General features: G+C 42.2%; 1 protein-coding gene across 6 annotated transcripts in view; it reads left to right on the top strand.

Annotated features, from left to right (window-relative positions):
• The window catches only part of Bicd1 (BICD cargo adaptor 1), a 226,762-nt gene that overhangs the window by 183,637 nt on the left and 19,947 nt on the right, over positions 1-23,178 (top strand). For 2 of the 6 annotated variants that reach the window (XM_045139436.1, XM_045139439.1), the window contains one exon: positions 7,794-7,802. The exons of the other annotated variants lie outside the window; for them this stretch is intronic. In XM_045139436.1, coding sequence (XP_044995371.1) covers positions 7,794-7,802 — 9 coding nt within the window. The remainder of the gene's footprint in view (positions 1-7,793; positions 7,803-23,178) is intronic. 6 annotated transcript variants of the gene reach the window in all.

Below are 23,178 nucleotides of genomic sequence, written 5' to 3'. Positions count from 1 at the left end.
AAAGAAAAGACATATTTAGAGAGAGAAAGGGCATGCCAGGGCCTCTAGCCACTGCAAATGAACTCCAGATGCATGCTGTACCTTGTACATTGGCTTACATGTATATTGGGGAATTGAACCTGGGTCCTCAGGCTTCATAAGCAAGCGCCTTAACTGCTAAGCCATCTCTGCAGCCCTGGATGTTTCCATGAAGCAGAAAACAGGGGAAATAAGCCATAACTAGCTTTGCATTATGTACAGGATATATCGTAAACATGTAATCAATAATAGATTTTATAAGTAGCTTTTTTTTTTTGAGGTAGGGTCTCACTCTGATCCAGACTGACCTGTAATTCACCAGGTAGTCTCAAAGTGGCCTTGAATTCACTATAATCCTCCCACCTCTGCCTCCCGAGTGCTGGGATTAAAAGTGGGCACCACCACACATGGCTAATACTTTTTTATTAATGGGTTTAGTATAAATTATTGACAGTAATAAATTTTGCTAGCTGGTAATATCAATTTTAAGGGTCAACTCCTATTTTTCAGAATTTTTTTTTTTGGTTTACTTTTATTTATTTATTTGAGAGCAACAGACAGAGAAAGAGGCAGAGTGAGAGAATGGACACGCCAGGGCTTCCAGCCACTGCAGACGAATTCCAGATGCATGTGCCCTCTTGTGCATCTGGCTAACGTGGGTCCTGGGGAATTGAGCCTTGAACCAGGGTCCTTAGGCTTCACAGGCAAGTGCTTAACTACTAAGCCATCTCTCCAGCCCTCAGAATGTTTTTGATAAGCATTTTATAAGATACATATTTAACATACACTTCAGGAACTTGAAATTATTGCAGTAAGATGTGGACATTATTTTCTACTGAGGATCACTGGTGTAATTTTATCAACAAAATAAATTAATTCATTTTTAATTCTTATTTTGAGGAATTGAGAGAGATATAAATCAACATAAGATTTAAAACAACATAAAATGTTTTTGCCTTCTATAAAAAATACTTTTAAGGGGAAGGTGAGGGGGAGGGTATTACCATGGGATACTTTTTATAATCATGAAAAATGTTAATAAAAATTGAGAAAAAAATAAAAAATCAATAAAAATGTAAAAAAAATTTTTTACGTGCTCTAAGAGAACTATCTTTAAGTAGATTCATTAAATCCCACAGTTTTTCTTGTTCTTGATGGTTTGCCTCTTTTGGCACAAACTCCCATGTTTCCCACATGCTCCATCACCAGACAACCTGAGAAGTACTTTGCAGCTCCAATGAGCTTGAATAAAAAGGGACTGCTTATAATAAGACAATAGATCGTGTATCTTCATAAAATCATTGGTTATTTTGTCCTGATGCCTTTAACTCCTTCCTAGAACTAAATAGTAATAATAACAACAATAATATCTTACCATTTAATAATTAAATAAAATCAGTCTACCACATATGAAAAGGGAATACATATAATCCATAGGCAAGAGATGTAATATGTACTTTGCAGCATTTAAAAAATATATTATTTATTTATTCATTTGAGGGAGAGAAAGAGCGAATGGGCATGGCAGGGCCTCCAGCCACTGCAAATGAACTCCAAATGCATGCACCCCCATGTGCATCTGGCTTATGTGGGACCTGAAGAATCAAACTGGGATCCTTTTTGGCTTTGCAGGCAAATTCCTTAACCATTAAGCCATCTCTCCAACCCAGCAACATTTTTTAAAAATATTTTTTGTTCATTTTTTATTTATTTATTTGAGAGCGACAGACACAGAGAGAAAGACAGATAGAGGGAGAGAGAGAGAATGGGCGCACCAGGGCTTCCAGCCACTGCAAACGAACTCCAGACACGTGCGCCCCCTTGTGCATCTGGCTAACGTGGGACCTGGGGAACCGAGCCTCGAACCGGGGTCCATAGGCTTCACAGGCGAGCACTTAACCGCTAAGCCATCTCTCCAGCCCCCCAACAACATTTTTATGAGGTAATAAATCTCAAACTTAAAAAGCAAGGGCTGGATTAAGCGCTCGCCTGTGAAGCCTAAGGACCTTGGTTCGAGGCTCGGTTCCCCAGGTCCCACGTTAGCCAGATGCACAAGGGGGCACATGCGTCTGGAGTTCGTTTGCAGAGGCTGGAAGCCCTGGCGCGCCCATTCTCTCTCTCTCCCTCTATCTGTCTTTCTCTCTGTGTCTGTCGCTCTCAAATAAATAAATAAATAATTAAAAAATATATATTAAAAAAAAAAACTTAAAAAGCAAGTTCAAGCCAGGTTTGGTGGCGCACACCTTTAAAGCCCAGCACTTGGGAGGCAGAGGTAGGAGGATCGCTATGAGTTAGAAGCTACCCTGAGACTACGTAGTGAATTCCAGGTCAGTCAGAGCTAGAGTGAGGCCCCACCTCAAAAAGAAAAAGAAGCCGGGCTTGGTGGCGCATGTCTTTAGTTCCAGCACTCAGGAGGCAGAGGTAGGAGGATCACTGTGAGTTCAAGGCCACCCTGAGACTGCATAGTGAATTCCAGGTCAGCCTGGGCTAGAGTGAGACCCTACCTCAAAAAAACAAAATGAAAATGACAAGAAAGAAAGAAAGAAAGAAAGAAAGAAGGAAGGAAGGAAGGAAGGAAGGAAGGAAGGAAGGAAAGAAAGAAAGAAAGAAAATTATAATCCTGTAAGGGAGATAGGCAGGCCAATAAGTAATGATGTTAACAGATATTCCTGAAATAAATGAAGGAGTTAGACATTAGGAACAGCTTCCTGGAAGGAACACCAGTGCTGGCCATAGTCAAATGTGCCCAGACCTCAATAGAGGGAAGGTAGGATGTGGTTATGGGTAATGAGAAGCTAGGGATGCAGATGTGGACAAAAGAAAGAAGGTAGGGTACAGGTATGGGCAGTGGAAAAGGAGAGGAGATCAGCTTGTGCCAAGCTATGAGGATTTGGCTAGAACCTAGGAGATGGCAGTTGAAATGATAGAAAAGATGGGAGGGTCTGGCAAACATGGGTCTTGATTCATGTGAGCAGAACTTACACATCAGACACAGCTTAGTACTGTAGGATCACGTGGTATTACATGAAACCTTAGAGTAACTGCAGGGTGAGTAGCTTATATGCAGACTACACCTAAGATGCAGAAATGGGCATGGTACCAAGTGAAATCCACAGATCAGGGGAGGCTAATGGAACCAAGAGACCCATGAGGAGTTTCGGGAGGCGTATGACCGCTCATAGGTTCACGAAGGCAGTCCTGCTATGACAAAATCTGGTGTGCCCTGCGTACGGAGGCTGCTCCTTTTGCCTATGCTCCTTCATCCTCCTTGTTTGTGTGTGGACAGAGCCTTGTAAACTTGTATGTTTCTATGATACATTTATTATGTGAAAGAAATATACTTACTTTATATTCTTTTTAATATTTTATTATTTATTTGACAGAGAAAGAAGGGGAGAGAGAGAGAGAGAAAGAAAGGGAGAGAATGGGCGCACCAGGGCCTCCAGCCACTGCAAATGAACTCCAGATGCATGCATCCCCTTGGGCATCTGGCTAATGTGGGTCCTGGGGAAATGAACCTGGGTTCTTTGGTTTGCAGGCAAACACCTTAACTGCTAAGCCATCCCTCCAGCCCTTATTTTATTTTATTTTTTTTTATTTTTCAAATTTTTATTAACAACTGCCATGATTATAAAAAATATCTCATGGTAATACCCTTTCTCCTCCCCACTTTCCCCTTTGAAACTCCGGTCACTTCTTCCCAGCACCATGATACCTTCTGAGTCATCCCAAGGTCACTGCCACCTGAAAAGAGAAGATTTTCTACCAAAAGTGAGAGTAGCATTAATATAAGGGTATGAGCATTAAGAGAAGTGCTTACTAGGCAGTTTGATAAGCATGATATATACATTTAGCCAGACAGCAGCAGACATTACAGCCCTAGGGCTCATGACATTTCAGTGTCAGGGATGTATTCCCTCCCATGGAGCGGGCCTCCAGTCCTATTAGAGGGCAGTTGGTTTCCACCATGACAGACATGCCACTGTTGCACCCATTGGCTCATTTGGCCTAGCTGGCCAAATATAAGGCTTGTAGTGTCCACTGTTGAGTATCTTCACTGGTGATTTCTCAGTGGCCTTGCAGCCCAAGTATATGGAGTCTTAAGCAATAGGGTCTTACCATCTATTCCTGGTGGGAAATCAAGGGCCTCGGCAATGGCCTATAATGTTTTGGGGGCATCAGGGACCTCCCTGACCAACAACTAATTGGAAGGTATCCTGTCCCTGGCACTGAAAATTTTCTAGCAACAATCTATGGCTCCTGAGTGTTCCATTGTCCAGAAGAGTAGGATTCCATATGATTTATTTATGTCCTCTTAGATTTTGATTAGCCCTCCCTCTACCTTTCCTTTAATTAATCTCTTCCCCTGACCTCACTTTGTCCAGCCCTTATTTTATATTCTTAACTGTTACATATTCAGAGTAAAAATAATTAGGACAAACTTGTTTTGTGTTTAACTAAGTTCATCCACAGTGTGCTGAATTTAAAAGATTTCAGAAGGTGACTGTATCCAGTGGGGTAATGAGGATTTATAGGCAACAATGACTATCCTAGGGCTGGAGAGATAGTTTAGTGGTTAAGCACTTGCCTATGAAGCCTAAGGATCCTGGTTCGAGGCTCAATTCCCCAGGACCCATGTAAGCCAGATGCACAAGGGTGCACTTGCATCTGGAGTTCATTTGCAGTGGCTGGAGGCCCTAATGTGCCCATTCTCTCTTTCTCTCTCTGTCACTCTCAAATAAATAAATAAAAGTTAAAAATTAAAATAAAATAAGAAATAATGACTGTTCTTTCTCAATACTGCCCAAACGGTCCAACTTTCTTGTTCACTGAAAAAATATCAAGCAGAAGACAAAAACTCAAAGTGATACTTATAGAGTTGGTTTCCAAATGCATATTCAACTGTCAGACACTTCCCACCACCTTCTTTCTCTGTGTGTGCTCCACTGTTAAGTCAGAGAACAGCCTTTACTCTACCCACGGCATTAGTTACTCATCTATTGCTCTTAATCCTTAGTTTTTCCAGTGTCCTTTGGCTTACAATGTCCTGTCTTTGGAATTGCCTGTACCCTACAGCCCTGCATACAAAGAAGAGTTCTGGTGGCAGCTGCAGCATACCCCACTGAACTTCATAGGAAAATGGACACCAACATCTCTGATTCTGTGCTTGTACTATTGAGTTTGGTCTGTTGTATTTTGCTATTTGTGCTCACTGCTGTTGTATAACTCTATTATAGCAAATCTTCAGGCTATAAGGCATTACCTGCGATATTATATCCAAATTCTACCTTACTGAGCTGGGGAGATGGCTCAGTGGTTAAAGGCACTTGCTTAGAAACTCTACCATGCAAAGGGACTTTTTCTATCTGGAGAGAAAAGCAAAACCAAACAACAACAAAAAACCCCACACCATATTAGGAGAAAACTACAGTAGTACCCAAAGAAGCCAGTCTCCATGCAACCAGCATTCCATTTAGGTTAAAAAATGTAAAGGAAATCCATAGTGAAAAGTTCCTGAAAGGGCTTCTGTCAGTACTGAGGCTCATTGTGTGACTCACGTTCTCTCTCAATGATTGGGTTTGAAGCCATTGTATAAGGCCTGTTTCTTTTTATCTTCCCCTTCCTCTTCCCCTTCCTCTTCCCCTTCCTCTTCCCCTTTCCCTCCCCTTCCCCTTTCCCCTCCCCTCCCCTTTCCTTTTGCCTTTCCCTTCTTCCTCCTCCACTTTCCCTTTCCCCTTTTTTTTCCCATCTGGACTATGTATTGTAGCAAGTTTTTGTCTCAAAACCAAAAAAGAGCAGTGTTCCTTGGTTCACACTGAATTCTTTTGTTTTGTTTGTTTGTTTGTTTGTTTTTTGAGGTAGGGTCTCACTCTAGCCCAGGCTGTGGAATTCACTATGGAGTCTCAGGGTGGCCTTGAACTCATGGCGATCCTTGTACTTCTGCCTCCTGAGTGCTGGGATTAAAGGTGTGCGCCACCACGCCTAGTTCTGAATTCTGTTTTAATTAACTATTTTTATTTATTCATTTGAGAGAGGGGGGGTGTATAGGCACTTTCAAACAAACAAATTCTGGATGTGTGCACAATATGCATCTGGCTAGGTACTGAGGAATTGGACCCAGATAGGCAGACTTTGCAAGCAAGCAGCTTTAATCGCTGAGCCATTTCCCTAGCCCCACACTGAATTCTTACAGCTTGTTAAAACTTAGATTTCTGGGCTGGAGAGGTGGTTTAGTGGTTAACCGCTTGCCTGTGAAGCCTAAGAACCTCTGTTTGAGGCTTGGTTCCCCAGGACCCACATAAGCCAGATGCACAAGGTGGCATGTGCATCTGGAGTTTGTTTGCAGTTGCTGGAGATGTGCACCATCATGCCCAGCTACAAAAATGTTTATAATTAACAAAATTGCAGTTAAAGATTTAAATGAGATGTGTACATATATATTTTATAGGATAATGACCTAGAATATGACTCTCATTGTTTAAAATTTATTTTATTTTATTTTTTATTTGGGAGAGAGAGAGAGGGAGATACAGAAATAGGCTGGTAGATAGAGAGAGAGAAGGGGCACACCAGGGCCCCCAGCCACTGTAAGCGAACTCCAGACTTACGTGGGTCCTGGGAAGTTGAACCTGGGTTCTTTGGCTTTGCAGGCAAGCACCTTAACTGCTAATCCATCTCTCCAGCCCATGACTCTCATTTTAACTAAACTTAATTTTAGTAGATGTAAATATTTGGAGGGGATTTATTCTGTTTTGTTTTGTTTCTTAGTTGGAAGGGACATGTTCTCCTCTTATTAAGGACTTGTTTGCTACTCTGATTTGACCATATACCCATTTTTTTTCATATAGTAATGGAAGTTCTTTTCCTTTATTTATTTATTTGACAGAGAGAGAGAGAGAGAAAGGGAACATGCCAGGGCCTCTAGCCACTGCAAATGAAATTCAGATGCTCCTGAGAAATCAAACCTGGGTCCTTGGGCTTTACAAGCATGTGCCTTAACTGCTAAGCCATCTCTCCAGCCTGAGTTTCTCATTCTTAACTGCACTTAAAATTATATCTGGCTGGGTGTGGTGGTGCACAAATTTAATCCTACCACTTGGGAGGCAGAGGTAAGAGGATTGCTGTGAGTTCGAGGCCAGCCTGCAACTACATGGTGAGTTCCATGTCAGCCTGGACTAGAGTGAGACCCTACCTCAAAAAACAAAACAAACAAACAAACAAAAAAAGATTATGTCTTATTGCTGGAGAGATGGCTCAGAGATTAAGTCATTTGCTTGCAAAGCCTAACTTCCTGGGTTTGATTCCCCAGAACCTACATAAAGCCAGATACACAAAGTGGCACATGCATCTGGAGTTCATTTGCAACGGGTAGAGCCCGCCCTGGCACACCCATTCTTTCCCTGTCTGCCTCTCTTCTCTGTCTCTCTCTGTGTCCAAATAAATAAATAAAAATATTTAAAGATTATGTCTTACTACAAATACAAAATCTGTCTGTGACTAATTGGATCATAAGAACTGAAATTAGAGATGCATAGTAGGAATGGGTTATCTGTTTCTTTGCATACAGTACCCAATACCTTGTACAGGATCCCAGTAAGTATGCTGCTTAGTTCTACTTATGTCCCTGTTTCTGCCTGCACAGACATTTTGTAGTAGGCTTCTATTTGTAGGATCCCTTAGTTCATTACACTGAGTAGGTAATTATGGACTTTAACATTAGAATCAGTTAAACATAAATTGTTTTTCTCTTTTTATGCACTACTTGACATCAAAAGCAAAAAGAGGTAAGTTGTCTATAAACATTTAGGTGAACCTTATTTTCTTTAATTGATTATTTTTGAATCATTATGCCTAAATTGAATTTCTATGAATCAAAAACCTTTACAAGCCAGGCGTGGTGGTGCACACCTTTAATCCCAGCACTAGGGAGGCAGAGGTGGGAGGATCACTGTGAATTCAAGGCCACCCTAGAGCTACAGAGTGAGTTCCAGGTCAGCCTGGACTGGAGTGAGCCCCTACCTCAAAAAAAAAAAAACCTTTACATTAGGAAGCCTATCATTAAAAATCCTTATTTTTCTTTGAAAAAATGTGTAAGTACTGTTTGTAAACCTAGACTTAACATTTTAAAACATTTCATTTAGTTTGGGAGCTTTTGAATTATAATTTTCCCCAAAATGTAGGTTACTTTTTATAAGCATTTCTTTTCTTTTTCTTTTTGTTTTATTCTTATTTATTTATTTGAGAGAGAGCGAGATACAGAAATAGACAGAGAGAGAATGGGTATGCCAGGGCCTTCAGCCACTGCAAATGAATTCCAGATGTGTGTGCCCCATTGGTGCATCTGGCTTACGTGGGTCCTGGGGAATTGAACCTGGGTCCTTTGGCTTTGCAGAGTAGCACCTTAACCACTAAGCCATCTCTCCAGCCCAGGATTTCTTTTCTTTAAAAAAAAAAAACAAAACTAGCCAGGTGTGGTGGCGCAAGCCTTTAATCGCAGCACTTGGGAGGCAGAGGTAGGAGGATCGTTGTGAGTTTGAGGCCACCCTGAGACTCCATAGTGAATTCCAGGTCAGCCTGACCTCGAGTGAGACCCTACCTCAAGAAACCAAAATAAATAAATTAATTAAATTAAATTAACACAACAAAGCCAAGAAACAGTTGACATTGACCAAAGTCGGTAATTTTCAGATTCATTGATTTACAGAAGAGTATGCCCCGAATTTCTCAAAATGTTTTCTAGTGTGACTTATTGCAATGATTTACAAAATAAAAAAAGTTATTAAGTAAGAAAAATCAAATGCATTTTGTTAAATAGTATCTCATATGGTTTTCTTATCTGGGTTGTGTTTTTATATTGAACTTTTTGGTGGATTTTTGGTTATAATTTAACTTATTTGTCTTCTGTGTCTTTGATGATGAATCAATTAGGACATGAAATGCTCTTCATTTGAAATATGCTAGTTAAGTTCACTACCAAGAACAGACTACCTTATCAACTTGCCTTAACTTCACCAACTGGCATTGCTCTTGAGAGCATTTCTAAACAAAGGGACATGTTTGAAAAGGTGTTTAATTGGTACAAGACTCTGGCAACATAGTGTACTTTTACCTCTTGGTGCCACTGTAATTTCTTTCTCTTCCTTTATCATCTATATCCTGCTCATGGCTTAATCCCAAATTGTTCAGACGCTGAAAGCTGACTATACTACAGAGCATTTGTGTATTTCTCCAGATTTGAATGGAAAATGGATTTTTATAGCTATTGCTTTATTTAATCTGCTAGTCATATGATAGTCATTAAAATAATAAATGGGAAGCTTGATGGATGTTTTTGTCTAGTATTAATCACTGGAAAGTCTAAAAATTGCTTCCTCTTTGTTTCTTAATAAGTCATCTCTGGTTCCGCATTGTTGAAGATAGTTTTAATGCTTGTCACCAAAGTGTGATAAAGTTATATGCAGTTGCCAGTTATAGAAACCACACCCAGATTTTTCAGCAAGTCTGTTTCATTCTCTGAAGACTTTTAATGCATAATGATTGTTTCCTTCTATTAAGGATACAGTAATACATTTGAATTAGTTGTGTTAATACTAACTGTCAAGTGGTATAAATTAAATCTCTGAGAAGTTGGAAATTATGTTATCATCTTATCTATGGGCACTTTTAGAGAAACTAATGAGTTAACAGAACATATGATACATCTGGAAAAAGGGGATGAGTTAGTCAACTATATGTGTTTGGTTATAAAATGTCAAAGATTGTTCACAGATGCACATTTTTATTAGTATCAATGTACCAATGAATTAGTCATTAGATTTTTGAAAATATTTTCTTAACCACTATTAATATTTACATGCTTTTACCTCATGCACTTATTTTTTTGTATATAGTATTCCTATCTCAAATTTTCCTCATGTGGGTATGTCTTTTCAATTGATGTGCTTGGGAGTCCACAGTTAAGTTTAAGTAAGGTACTTTATGCTTCTTTCCATTAACTTTTTTGCTCATTTATAAATACTCCATTAATTATTTTATAGATTTAGTGAGGAATAATTTTGTATGAATGTTATTTGACACATCTTAATATTGGTAATTTAAAAGCTATTTGCTCAATTTAAAGTCACCAATTATCAAAAAAATGACTAATACTATATTAGCTCTATGATCTTTGTTAGATAGAATTTTTTCTTTTTTAATCCTTTCATTACAAAAATATTTTTGAAAGAGAGGGTCCTTAGTGGACTAGAGGGATGGAACAAATGAGGGTAAACAGAGGGGAATATGAACAAATCACAACATGTTCATATATTAAAGTTCTAAAAAAAGAAAAAGAAAATTGTCATTTTGACACAGGAATCCATGAATTACAAATTCTTGCTTCCTTGTGTGGATCTGTCAAACATTTGCAAATTCCTCCTAAAGAAACAGATTCCAGGGCTGGGGAGATTGTTCAGTGGTGAAAGGCACTTACCAAGCCTGACAGCCTCAGTTCCATTCCCCAGCACCAGTGTAAAGCTACATACACAAAGTGGCACATTAAAAAAAATTTTTTTGACAACTTCCATAATTGTAAACAATATTCCATGATAATTCCCTCCCTCCCCCACTTTCCCCTTTGAAACTCCACTCTCCATCATATCCCCTCCCCCTCTCAATCAGTCTCTCTTTTATTTTGATGTCATGATCTTTCCTCCTAGTATAATGGTCTTGTGGAGGTAGTGTCAGACACTGTGAGGTCATGGATATCCAGGCCATTTTGTGTCTGGAGGAGCACGTTGTAAGGAGTCCTATCCTTCCTTTGGCTCTTATATTCTTTCTGCCACCTCTTCCACAATGGACCCTGAGCCTTGGAAGGTGTGATAGAGATATTTCAGTGCTGAGCACTCCTCTGTCACTTCTTCTCAGCACCATGATGCCTTCTGAGTCATCCCAAGGTCACTGCCATCTGAAAAGAGAAGCTTCTGTAACCTAAAGTGAGAGTAGCATTAATATATGGGTATGAACATTAAGAGAAGTACGTACTGGGCAGTTTGATCAGCATAGTATATACATTTAGCCAGACACCAGCAGACATTATACCCTTAGAGCTCATGACTACCTCTGTTATAGGTTTTCAGTATCGGGGATGTATTCCCTTTTATGGAATAGGCCTCTAGTCAAATTAGAGGGTGGTTGGTTTCCCCCATGACAGACATGCCACAATTGCACCCATTGGCTCATTTGGCCTGGCTGGCCAAATATAAGGCTTGCAGTGTCCACTGTTGAGTATCTTCACTAGTGATTTCTTTCTCTCCCATTGAACTGCTGCAGCATGGCATATGTTTTTGCAGTGTCACTAGACCCTGGTGTACCCATTCTCATATTCTCTCTCTCTCTCTCTGTCTTCATTTCTGTCTCTCTCCTTGCAAAAAAGTAAAAACAATGTTTAAAAAAGAAATATGACACAGTCACAGACAAGAGATCACTCAGGGCAAACTATCTTTGAGCTGCGTTGCAGGGTGGAAACTCCAAGCAAAGAATTATACAGCCTCAGAGGGGCACTTGTCTTTTTTTTTTAAAAAATTTTTTGTTCATTTTATTTATTTATTTATTTGAAGTGACAGAGAAAGAGGCAGATACAGAGAGAGAGAAAGAGAGAGAATGGGCACACTAGGGCTTCCAGCCACTGCAGACAAACTCCAGACACGTGTCCCCCCTTGGGCATCTGGCTAACATGGGTCCTAGAGAATCGAGCCTCGAACTGGGGTCCTTAGGCTTCACAGGCAAGCACTTAACTGCTAAGCCATCTCTCCAGCCCTATTTTTGGTTTTTAAAAATATTTTTTATTTATTTATTTGAGAGAGAGAGAGAATGGGCACACCAGGGCCTCCAGCCTTTGCAAACAAACTGCAGATGCATGTGCCACCTTGTGCATCTGGCTTATGTGGGACCTGCAGAATAAAACTGGGGTCCTTAGGCTTTGCAGGTAAATGCCTTAACTGCTAAGCCATCTTCTCCAGCTCTTACTTTTTTTTTTTTTGAGATAGGGTCTTGCGCTAGCACAGGTTGACCCGGAATTCACTATGTAGTCTCAGGCTGGCCTTGAACTCACCACCTCTACCACCTGAGTGCTGTGATTAAAGGCATTCAACAGCATACTTGGCTTTAAATTATTTCTTTAACACTTTATTTATTTATTTGCAGGGAGGGAGAGAGAGAATATGAGCATGCCAGGGCTCCCAGCCATTGCAAATGAACTCTGATGCATGTGCTACTTTGTGAATCTGACTTCATGTGGGTACTGGGGAATTGAACCCAGGTCATTAGGCTTTGCAGGCAAGTGCCTTAACCGCTGTGCCATCTCTCCAACTCGGCACTTGTCTTTTATTAGGAAAAGCACATTTGTTTAGCTTCAAGGCCATAGGTGAAGGTTGAACCCATCATCCCATCCCAAGGTTGTGAGTTCCCCAGTTGAGCGAACTGGCAGTGCCTTACCAAACCAATCTCCTAAGTGTGTCTCCTGGTTCCAGGACTCTTGTTATTTTTTGAACTCCTTGCCCTGATAGGGGGCCCCATTTCCAGTTTCTCTGAGAGGAGGCCAAATCTATGCAGCCCTAGTATTTGAGGAATGACCATGAAGGATCTCACAGTCACTGGTAGAGCAGGTGACATGGCCATATGTGGTTATGTATTCAATTATATATTTTTCAGTAGTCTGGTCATACTTGAGACTGTTTGTGTAACCACTTCAGTAGGGGAGGACAGGGTGCTCAGTGCCTTTGCAACAGGAGGTGGAAGTGGGAGTAAGCCTCAGGAACGAGGCCCCACACCATTGGAAGGACAGGGTGCATGGCCTATGTGTGGGGCAGGTGGATATGTTCAGAGGGATATGAGAACCGGAGAGGGGTAGGGAGGCTTCCCAAACTAGTTTATGTCAGTTAAAGGAAGATGGGTTGCAGGGACAGGACTGCCTGATGAGAGGTAGAAGACGGGAGAGACATTTTATGACCAGCAAACCTGCTGCTTAAGTGCAGATAAAAAGTGTAGGAAGTAGTTTTTTAAAACAAGTCCAATCAGAAGGAATTATGGAGATTGATCAAAGAGTAAGAAGAATGACGAATTTGAGGGAGAGGATGAAAAGTGGGGGGGGGGGTGATGCGCAGAGAATTCCCTTTGAAGGAGAAAAAGTAAAGGGCAGCAGTGAGGAATTGGATTTGGTGGGGCTTAAAGGACATCAAAGTCCCTTGAAACCAAAGGATCTCAATGGCGTTCAACAGCTGGTGAAGGTTGTGGTGTTAACGTTGAGTTCCTTAGGAGATCCTCCAGGAAAACATGAAACTGATGGAGGTTCAGTGACATCGAAAGAATCTGGAAGAGGGCTGGAGATATGGTTTAGCAGTTAAGCACTTGCCTGTGAAGCCTAAGGACCCCAATTCGAGGCTCGATTCCCCAGGACCCATGTTAGCCAGATGCACAAGGAGTGCATGCGTCTAGAGTTCACTTGCAGTGGCTAGAAACCCTGGTGTGCCCATTCTCTCTTTCTCTCTCTCAAATAAATAAATAAAAATGAAAAAAAATTTAAAAAAAAAAAGAATCTGGAAGAAGTGACATTAGATTAATGGTATTGTCTGTTGGCTGTTCAGGGATGAGATCTTAAGTTTAGTGGGCCCCAAGGTGGTGGAAGAGAGAATAGAAGGTACCTTTTTGAGGTGAGAAAGATGAAACCAAGGAGTGAGGTTTTGAAGTTTGGCAGCAGTGGGAATGAGAAGAATGACGTTATGGGGGCCCTGCCATTTAGGATGTAAGGAGGGGTGGGTACTAAAGGAGATCTAGATTAGGTCTTCCACATTAAGAGCTGGAAGGGGGGTGTTTGGGACTAGAGATGAAGGCTGGTATTGGTTGTTTCCCACAGCTCTGTCCTGAGGAAAGAAAGGAAACCTTTGGCAAGGGTGGGGGCGGGGGGGGTAGGAGGGACTCAGTGGAGATGAGTCTCAGGGGACCAATAGGTCTGTTGTACATCAGTTCCAAAGGACTACTTTTAGTAGGTTTTTGAGGAAGAGTGCTACAGCAGAGGAGAGCTGGGGGCAGGAGTCTTACCCAATCTAGCTTTCGTTCTAGGCTGAGTTTAGTTACTGTTTCTTTGAGAGTTCAATTAGTTCTTTCTACTTTTCCTGAGGATTGGAGATGAAAGGGAATGTGAAATTTCCAGGGAATATCAAGGGTGGAGACTATGTGTTTTGTGATGGCTGAGATAAATTTAGGACCATTGTATGATTGTAAGGAGGAAGGTAGGCCAGACCTAGGGACTAGTTCTGTTACAGGAAATGGTCTATGGTAGAAGCCCCCTTTTGTTAGTGGTGGGAAAGGCTTCTGTTCAACCTGTAAAAGTATCTACAAGGAACAGAGGTACTTACAGCACTTTATAGGAGGCACGTGAGTGAAATCAATCTGCAAGTCTGAGGCAGCAGTGGTGCCCCTCAATTAGTGGGTCAGAAACTGGGGTGGTTGAATATTGGAGTTGGGATTGGGTTTGTGGCAGGTGGTACAGGAAGAGGTTAAGTTCTGTAAGAACACTTTGTCATAAGGTGTGAGGTTATAAGAGTTTTTGAGGAAAGAAACTAAAGTATGAGTGGAAGGATGAAATATAGAGTGAAGGTAGGATAGGGTATCTTGAGTGGATGGTGAGTATGGGGGAGTGAAAGGCTTTTTGGTCTGGAGGAACAAGTCAGCATTTTCATGTTCCTTAGGCAGTGTGGAGAGATTTGTGTAGGGAGCCTTGGGGGTATAAGAGGACTATGCCATGTGCTTTGGTGTCAGCTAAGTTGTTAAGCATGGCAATGTATTTTTTTGTCCCTTAGATGACCTTTACTATGGAGGATGGCAGCTTGAGTGGGGAGTAGAGTGCACCTTAAAATTCCTGAGTATAGAAGGAATTGATGATGGGAGAACCCTATTGGGTGAGGAAACCCCTTTCTCTCCAAATTAGGATGTTGAAATGGATTATATTGTACGCATATTTGGGGTCAGTGTCGAGGCTGATGTGGCGGATGGCAGCTTGCGTTAGGGCCTTGGTCAGAGTCTATGAGTCCAGTCTGCTGGGAGGTGGTATGGGGTGGTAGAGATTTGCCTTCTGTTGCACGGAGGTTATGTGGGTGAGTGGGGTCTCCCTGGAGGATAGCTTATCCATTGGTGAAGGATTTTTGTTTGATGGCCTTGCCATCAATGAACCAGTCAGGAGCATCAGGCGAGGGGGTGTCATGGATGTGTGAGACTGAATTTAGGTAGAGGTCAAGGACTTCTGAGCATGAGTATTTGAAATTATTTCATGGGGAGTGACAGGCTGGGTTGGGAGCATCGTGGAGGACATAGTTGGTAAGAGGGTTGTGGGATTAAAGGGGTGGACTGTTAACAGGTAAGGTTGGGATTGAGAAGGTAGGTGTGGAGGGCTGGGATTCAGGACAGTGGGAGAGGAAAGCTCAGTGACCGAGTTGCCATGTGTAATTGCTTGGAGAAGTATGTGGGGGGCGACAAGTGTCGCCTCCTTTCTGGCAGAGGATGGCTAAGGCCCTTATTAGTGTGCAGAAAGGGGAAAAGGATTGTTAGTGTCCAGAAGGGAGAGGATGGAGGCAGTAGACAGGGATCATTTAAGGAGTTGATGGGGATGTAGGGAATGTGGGGTTAGGAGAGGCTCCTCTAGTTTTCCTATGGAGGCTCCATATAGGGGATGAGTAATAAGGGAGAAATCTGGAATCCAGATAGGGAAGAAACTGAAGAAGCTAAGTAGGGCAAGTAATTCTTGTTTAGTGTGAGGTGGAGGGTGGTTCAGGAGGTCTTGCGTTCCAGAAGGAGGGATAGTGTTGTCCTCCTTTGAGATGGAGAGGCTCAGGCAATGAACAGGTTTTACAGATTTGGGCTTTGCCCAAATACGGCTAAAGAAGTAAGCAGGATGGTTGCACATTTTATGTTCAGTTCAGCAGTGGGGCTTCAGAGGAGGAGTTTGTTTACATATTGGAGAAGGAATCTGGGTTGAAGATCTAGGGCAGCCAAGTACTTTTGTAGGGCTTACCCAAAATAGTGGAGGCTATCCCTGAAACCTTGGGGTAGAACTGTCCATGTGAGCTGCTGGGTTTGAAGGTGACAGGGTCCTCCCATGTGAAGGCAAAACGTGGCCTGGACTCAGGGTGTAGTGGAATGGTGAGGAAGGCATCTTTTATATCAAAGACAGAAAAGAAAGTTGGGATAGAGGACGGGTTGTGTGTTAGCTACAACTGGGAAGGTGGGAATAATAGCTTGATTAATTTTTCAGAGGTACTGAACTAGGTGATAATTGTCATTAGGGTTTTTACTTCCCAGGATGTGAGTCTTGTGAGGTGAGGAGGTGGGGGTGAGGAGTGTGGCAGAGAAAAGGAGTTGGATAATAGGTTTTTAAACTGTGGTGGGTGGGTAGGGGCAAAGGGTATTGGTCCTAGGATACACAGGTAGAGTGGTCTTTGAGAAAGAGAACTGGGGAGTAGTGGGAGGCTATATCAGGATTAGAGTTGTCCTATATTAGGGGTTTACGTAGGCAGAAGATAGGAGGAAGAGGATTGGGGAGGGAGACTTTCCCAAGTCTGAGTCCAGGTGTAATAAGAAAATAGAGGTGACCTTTAAAGGGGCTATGTAGAGAGATACTTTGAGTTTAGAAAGATTTCTTCCTAAAAGGGGAGTGGGTCATTGGGGCATTATAATGAAAGAATGTGTTAGAGATCATCAAATTCGCAAAGGAGAGGGGGGCATAGGAAGGATTGTAGGGCATTCTGGAGAACTTCATGATGGTGATGTTGGTGGGTAAAGTAGGTCCTTGCCAGGAGGTAAGTAAAGAATAAGAGGCTTGAGTATCCAACTATTCTTTAAACCCTGAGTTCCTTTGAGCCAGGCTGTAGTCCAGCGTGGGGCCAGAAACTCAGCCCCCCACTTGGACCAAGGTATGTGAGGAGACGTGGTGAAGGATGGCAGGCAAGCCTCCAGAGCAGTTTCTTGGGCAGTCTATCTTCCAGTGTCTCTTTTGCCCCATGGCCCTACTGGTTACCCCTGAAACATGGACTGCCTCTGGGTGATGGATGGGGAGCGCGAGGATTTGGGCTGGGACTGCTGGAGGGTTGTGGTCAAAAGCTGAAAATCAGTCCCAGGTTCTTTTTGTTGTTCCCTCCTTTGTCAGTCATTTTCTCTCTGTTTTTCTTTTTTCTTTCTTTCTTTCTTTCTTTCTTTCTTTTTTTTTTTTTTTCTTGGTTTTCCAAGGTAGGGTCTCACAGGCTGACCTGGAATTAACTATGTAGTCTCAGGTGGTCTCGAACTCACAGCGATCCTCCTACCTCTGCGTCAAAGTGGTGGAACATGCCTTTGATCCCAGCACTCGGGAGGCAGAGGTAGGAGGATCGCTGTGAGTTCGAGGCCACCTGAGGCTGGAGGCCCTGGCGCACCCATTCAGTCTTTCTTTATCTACCTCCCCCCCATCTGTCTCTCCCTCTCTCTGTTTCTCTCAAATAAGTAAAAACAAAAATATTTGTTAAAAATAAAAGAAAGTAAATTGAAAGTGCCAAATCCTGTCCAGCGATTGCCACTGCGTAGGTTGTATTGAGGCCAGATCTGAGTGGAGAGCTGAATCAGTTTTAAAGGCTACAGCTCTATTAATCCGAGCTCTTTGAGGCAAGCCAGAGATCTGTCTTTTGGAACTGACAATTTGGAACCCATGTTGGACTAAGGTTGAACTGAGAAGTTACCTTTCCTGCCATCTGGGACATCTGAGAGACTTAGGGTAGGCAGTGAAAATGAGAGAGATGCCAAAGACTAGAAGGGGATATCCCCTCACTCCTAATTTTGGGGATGTCTGTGGAAGAGCAAAGAGGGAGGGCTCCTGGAGCCTCCTTTGAGACTACACAGGCAGGGAACAGTGTGGGAGACTTTCAGAGTCTCTGAAGTTCGAGATGGGGTGCCTCCACCATGAGCTGAATTAATTTTATGTCGTCCTGAAGGCTTGGAGGTGTTGGGTGAAAGGCGGCGGAATGGAAAGTGACCTTTTGGGTCCGGGGGAAGGGGAGAAGCAGATGGAGGTGGAAAGTGAAAACAAGGGAAAGAGCCAGTGCTCAGGCCGGTTTACACCGATATGACCGGCTGGCCCCTAAGGATGGGTGGGACCTGCGCCTCCCCAGTGGGCAGAGACTGTACCAATCGCAGATGTCTGGTGTTTAACCCTGTGGGGTGCGAGGCCGGTGTCCGGAAGGAGCGAGCAGCTGGGGCCAAGGAAGGAGGAATCCAAGTCATGGCACCAATAAATGTAAGAAAAGTTGACGAGGAAGACAACGGGCTCTAACTACGACAGAAGGAAACCGGTTATTGCAGGCACGGCGAGGGACAAGAGACCCACTTATGGGTTAGCGCTGAAATGAAGCTTATAACCGTGCAGATCAAAGGAGCAGGTGGGAGTAGGAGGCTAGGGGAATATTGAAGGTGTTTTCTGAGAAGTGATTCGGGGAGTATATTTCTGAACTTGTAATGCCCCAGAAGTTTCAGTGTGGTTAGAGGTTGGTTGTGGGTCAGGATATGGATTGTTTCTCTGTGATTTATGGATGACTTAAGTTAATCTTTGTTCATGGGTCATGAATTTAAGGAACCCCTATTTTTCTTTGGAGGCCAGAGAAGAGTCCTTTATTTTCTATGTCTCAGTTTCTTCTGGGAACATTATTAGATAGGAAGTAGAGTTTTATCATGAAGGTAGCAAGCATGGCTCCAGTCTTGGTGAGCTGAGATACCAGGGACATGAGTATTCACACTAGAAAGAGGAGACATATAACACTAACAATTAAAGAAAAGCAGAGGGCTGAAGAGATGGCTTAGCAGTTAAGCGCGCTTGCCTGAGAAGCCTAAGGACCCCAGTTCGAGGCTCAATTCCCCAGGACCCACTTTAGCCAGATGCACAAGGGGGCGCATGCATCTGGAGTTCGTTTACAGAGGCTGGAAGGTCTGGCGCGCCCATTCTCTCTTTGTGTGAGGGAAAGTCAGAAACAAGTAAAATCAGTTCCCCATTACCCACATAAGGCACTAAGCCGCGTATGCATCTCGAGTTCATTTGCAGTGGCTGGAGGCCCTGGTGCACCCATTCAGTCTGTCTGTCTCTCTTTATCTCTGTCTGCTTGTAAATAAATGAATATATTTTAGTTATTTATTTATTTACTGTGTGTTTGGGAGAGAAAGCGGCAGATAGAGAGAGAGAGAATGGGCACACCAGGGCCTCCAGCACTGCAAGCAAACTCCAGATGCATGCACCACCTTGTGCATCTGGCTTACATAGATACTGAGGAATTGAACCTTGGTCCTTAGGCTTTGCAGTCAAATGCCTTAACTGCTAAGCTATCTCTGCAGCCCAATAAACATTTTTTAAAAAGAAAAGAATGAGCGGGGCGTGGTGGCGCACGCCTTTAATCCCAGCACTGGGGAGGCAGAGGTAGGAGGATCGCCAAGAGTTCGAGGCCACCCTGAGACTACATAGTGAATTCCAGGTCAGCCTGAGCCAGAGTGAGACCCTACCTCGAAAAACCAACAAAAAAAAAAAAGAAAGAAAAAAAAAAGAAAAGAATGTAAAACAGAAAATTTTGGTTATTATTATACTCCTTATTTGAGTCCTGTTTTGTTGGTGAAATTAGATTTGTATATCTTATAATGCTAGGTTTTTCATGTAATGATTTGATGAAATGTGGAGATGAGAGTTGTTGTTTTTTTTAATGGAGGAAGGGATATTTATTGAAGCTTACAGATCCAGGGGAAGTTCCATAATGGCAGAAGAAGCTGGCCTGCTTTCATAGGTCCAAGCAGAGAAAGAGAAGCATAAGCCTAAAAGCCAAAAGCCACACAGCACAGCACACTTCAGGAACTCCAGCTAGGCACACTTTGCATATCTTTAGATTGAAATTTCAAACCCACCACCACACTTTAAGGTCCCCCCAGCCAGGTGGCTGCAGATGCAAACTACAAACAAATAAAACACTGGATATATTGGGGGCCATCTATTCAAACTACCACAGCATGCCAGGGCTTAAACCACTGAAATTGAACTCCAGGCGCTTGCGTCACCTAGTGGGCATGTGTGATCTTGCACTTGCCTCACCTTTGTGCATCTGGTTAACATGGGATCTGGAGGGTTGAACTTGGGTCCTTAGGCTTCACAGACAAGTGCCTTAACCACTATTATCTCTTCTGCCCTTTTATTTTTATTATTTTATTTTATTTGTTTTTTTGAGGTATAGTCTCACTTTAGCTCAGGCTGACCTGGAATTCACTGTGTAGCCTCAGGGTGGCCTCGAACTTACAGTAGTTCTGCCTCTGCCTCCTATGTGCTGGGATTAAAGGTGTGTGCCACCACACCCAGCTCCCTTTATTATTTATTTATTTTTGTTTTTTGAGGTAGGTTCTCACTCTAGACCCGGCTGACCTGGAATTCACTCTGTAGTCAATATGAGAAATTTTAACTGGATCTGTAACCTGTTTGAGTCATCTCCCTATGTATTCCTACTCTTCAATATCAAGACACCCATTTTGGGGATACAAGGGACATTGCTGGCACATAGTAATTAGAAATTTAGTTAGATCTCTGTCAGAAACTACAACTATCAGCTTGTAGTAGCACAGTTACTGTTTGTGGTGAACCTACTGAGCACAAGTTAGTGACATTATAATATCATTACAAAGGTTCTGTCACAATTGAAAGCAGGAGTAAGAAAAGATAGCAAGGAAGCAAAAAAGAAGATAGACTTCGGACCTATTTAGGAGAGGTACTCTTCAGTCGCAGACATCTGAGTGTCCATAGTTCCTACCTGAATGAAAGGATATATCCTGATTCCTTAGCTGAGAATGAGGAATGGTAACTCTGTGATCTCATTCTTCAGACCCCATGTTGTGTGGCAGTTGAAGGAGTTCCAGACAAGATCTCTCAAAACAAAATTGTCTTTGAGCTACCTCACAGGGTAAAAACTCCAGGCAGAGAATCATATAACCCTGAGGGGCACTTGTCTTTTGTTAGGAAATGTGTATCTGTTCATTTTCAAGGTTATAGGTGAAGATTCAAATAGAAGTAACTAATTAAGCAACTTAAAGTGAATATATCTCAGGAAAGGCACATCTATCTACTGTCAAGGTTGTAGGCAAGAGGTAGGTAACTGACTACAGCTTGGAATTATTTCTAAAAGCTAATAACCAAACGAGTTTATGCTTGAAAGAGAGTATGGACTTAAACTATGTGAAAAGAAGACAAGGAGTATCGTCATGTGTAGCCAACAAAGTAGTTTTAATGTCTCCATTTATTAAGAAAGTGAGGCTTAAAATTGGATGCTTCGAATAATTAAATCACTTTTTGTGTTGCTCAGTAACTATTTGGCAGGGTAGGAAGCCAAATACAACATCAAGTTGGGGATGTAACTCAGTGGTGGAATCTAGGTTTAGTATATGTGAAGACCAGGTTCAGCATACCAAAAAAAAATACATATTTAGCTTCCAAGAATCCTAGGCTGACATGGGAAGTGAAGAGCAGAGGAGACGGCAGAAGAGAGAACATAGCAAGCTGCAAACTATGGCAGAAGCTTCCCTTGCCAGTGGCTGAAGCACCTGTGGTGTCCTCATACCCTGTGTAGACTTGCATTACTCCCCCGTGCCTGGCCAGAGGGAATCTTTGTGCTATCAGTCACAGCTAGCAAACTCCTGTGTTTGGGAGAGTTGATTATAGTGATTCAGTTTTACTATCTTAGTGCACATATATAGAAATTTTTATTTTCTAATAATGTATTCAGATTTTACATTATGTCATCTCTTTAGTTGTCCTCAATAACATTGATTTTGTGGTTTTTGCTTTTAGCAGGCTTTTTGCTAAATAGAAAGCCTACTGAAATTTGAGTGCAGTTTTTTTTTCTTATAATTTGTGCTTCTGGCCTTTTGTACATATTACTGAGCTTCTTTATTTATTTGAGAGACGAAGAGACATATATTTAAATCTACCCTTGGGCAACTTTAGAGGCTAGAGAAATTTGAGAGAACTTTTGTGCTTTCAGTTTTATTGCACTGAAGAAGTTACAGAAAGTGGGAGTTTCCACTACTTCCACTTCGAAACCAATATCAAAGGCTCTGATTTAGTTTCCTTGGGTTGTGGCCACAAATTATCACAGACTGAGCAACTTACACAACAGTTTTATTTTTTTAGATTGAAAGTGTAAAGTCTAAGTTCATGGTGCTTGCAGTTATCTCCTAAGGTTTTTCTCTCTGGTTTGCAGATGGTCACCCTCTTTCTCTGAGTGTTGCATCCTTGTGTTGCTGTAAGGTCCTCCTGACATAGCACATCTGTTAGATTGGGCCAAACCTAACAGCATCATTTTAACTAAATCACCCCTCTGAAGACCTCACTTTCAAATATAGCCTTGTTTTAAGGTGTTGGTCGAGGGCCTCACTGCTTGAGTTTGGGAGGACAATTCAATCTATATCAGGCTCCATGGAGCATTGAAAGCCCATAGGTAGACAGTCAGAAACTTGGGCTTAAGTTCTCATTTTACCACTTACCCACCGAAGATCATTTAATCCTCTGATGTTCAATTTCTTGAGCACTAAAAAGCTTTTGTTCACTATAAAAGTCACACAGAAGCAGGGTATGGTGACTCAAGGCTTTAATTATAGCACTTGGGAGGCTAATGTAGGATGGTCACCATGAATTTGAGGTTATACGAGGCTACAGAGTAGTTTCTAGGTCAGCCTGGGCTAGAGTGAAAAAGCCACACAGAACATGACCAGACATAAACTTCTCTACCTTTATAAGCCTCATTTCATTACTCTGAATAAAATTCAATCTACCTTAGGAATTGTGAGACATGCTTGTGTTTCATTTCAGAAATTAAGTCTATCTCATTGACTTTTTAAAACTTTATTTTGAGAGAGAGAGGGAGATAGAGAAAGAGGCAGAGAGGAGAAAATGGGTGCACCAGGGCCTTTAGCTGCTGTTCATGAACTCCAGATGCATGTGCCCTCTTGTTGTATTGCAACATTGTGCGCTTGTGTCACTGTGTCTGGCTTGCCTCCATAACCCTCATCCTTTCTGGAGATAGTTGATAGTCGTCTCAAGAGGAAAGGGAATGTAACAAAGGGAAGGTCACACATCTCTTTCTTTTTAAC

The sequence above is a fragment of the Jaculus jaculus genome, chromosome 22 (genome assembly GCF_020740685.1).
Source record: "Jaculus jaculus isolate mJacJac1 chromosome 22, mJacJac1.mat.Y.cur, whole genome shotgun sequence".
NCBI lineage: Eukaryota > Metazoa > Chordata > Mammalia > Rodentia > Dipodidae > Jaculus > Jaculus jaculus.
The sequence above is the reverse complement of the archived record's forward strand: the minus strand, read 5'-3'. Positions and strand labels throughout refer to the sequence as shown.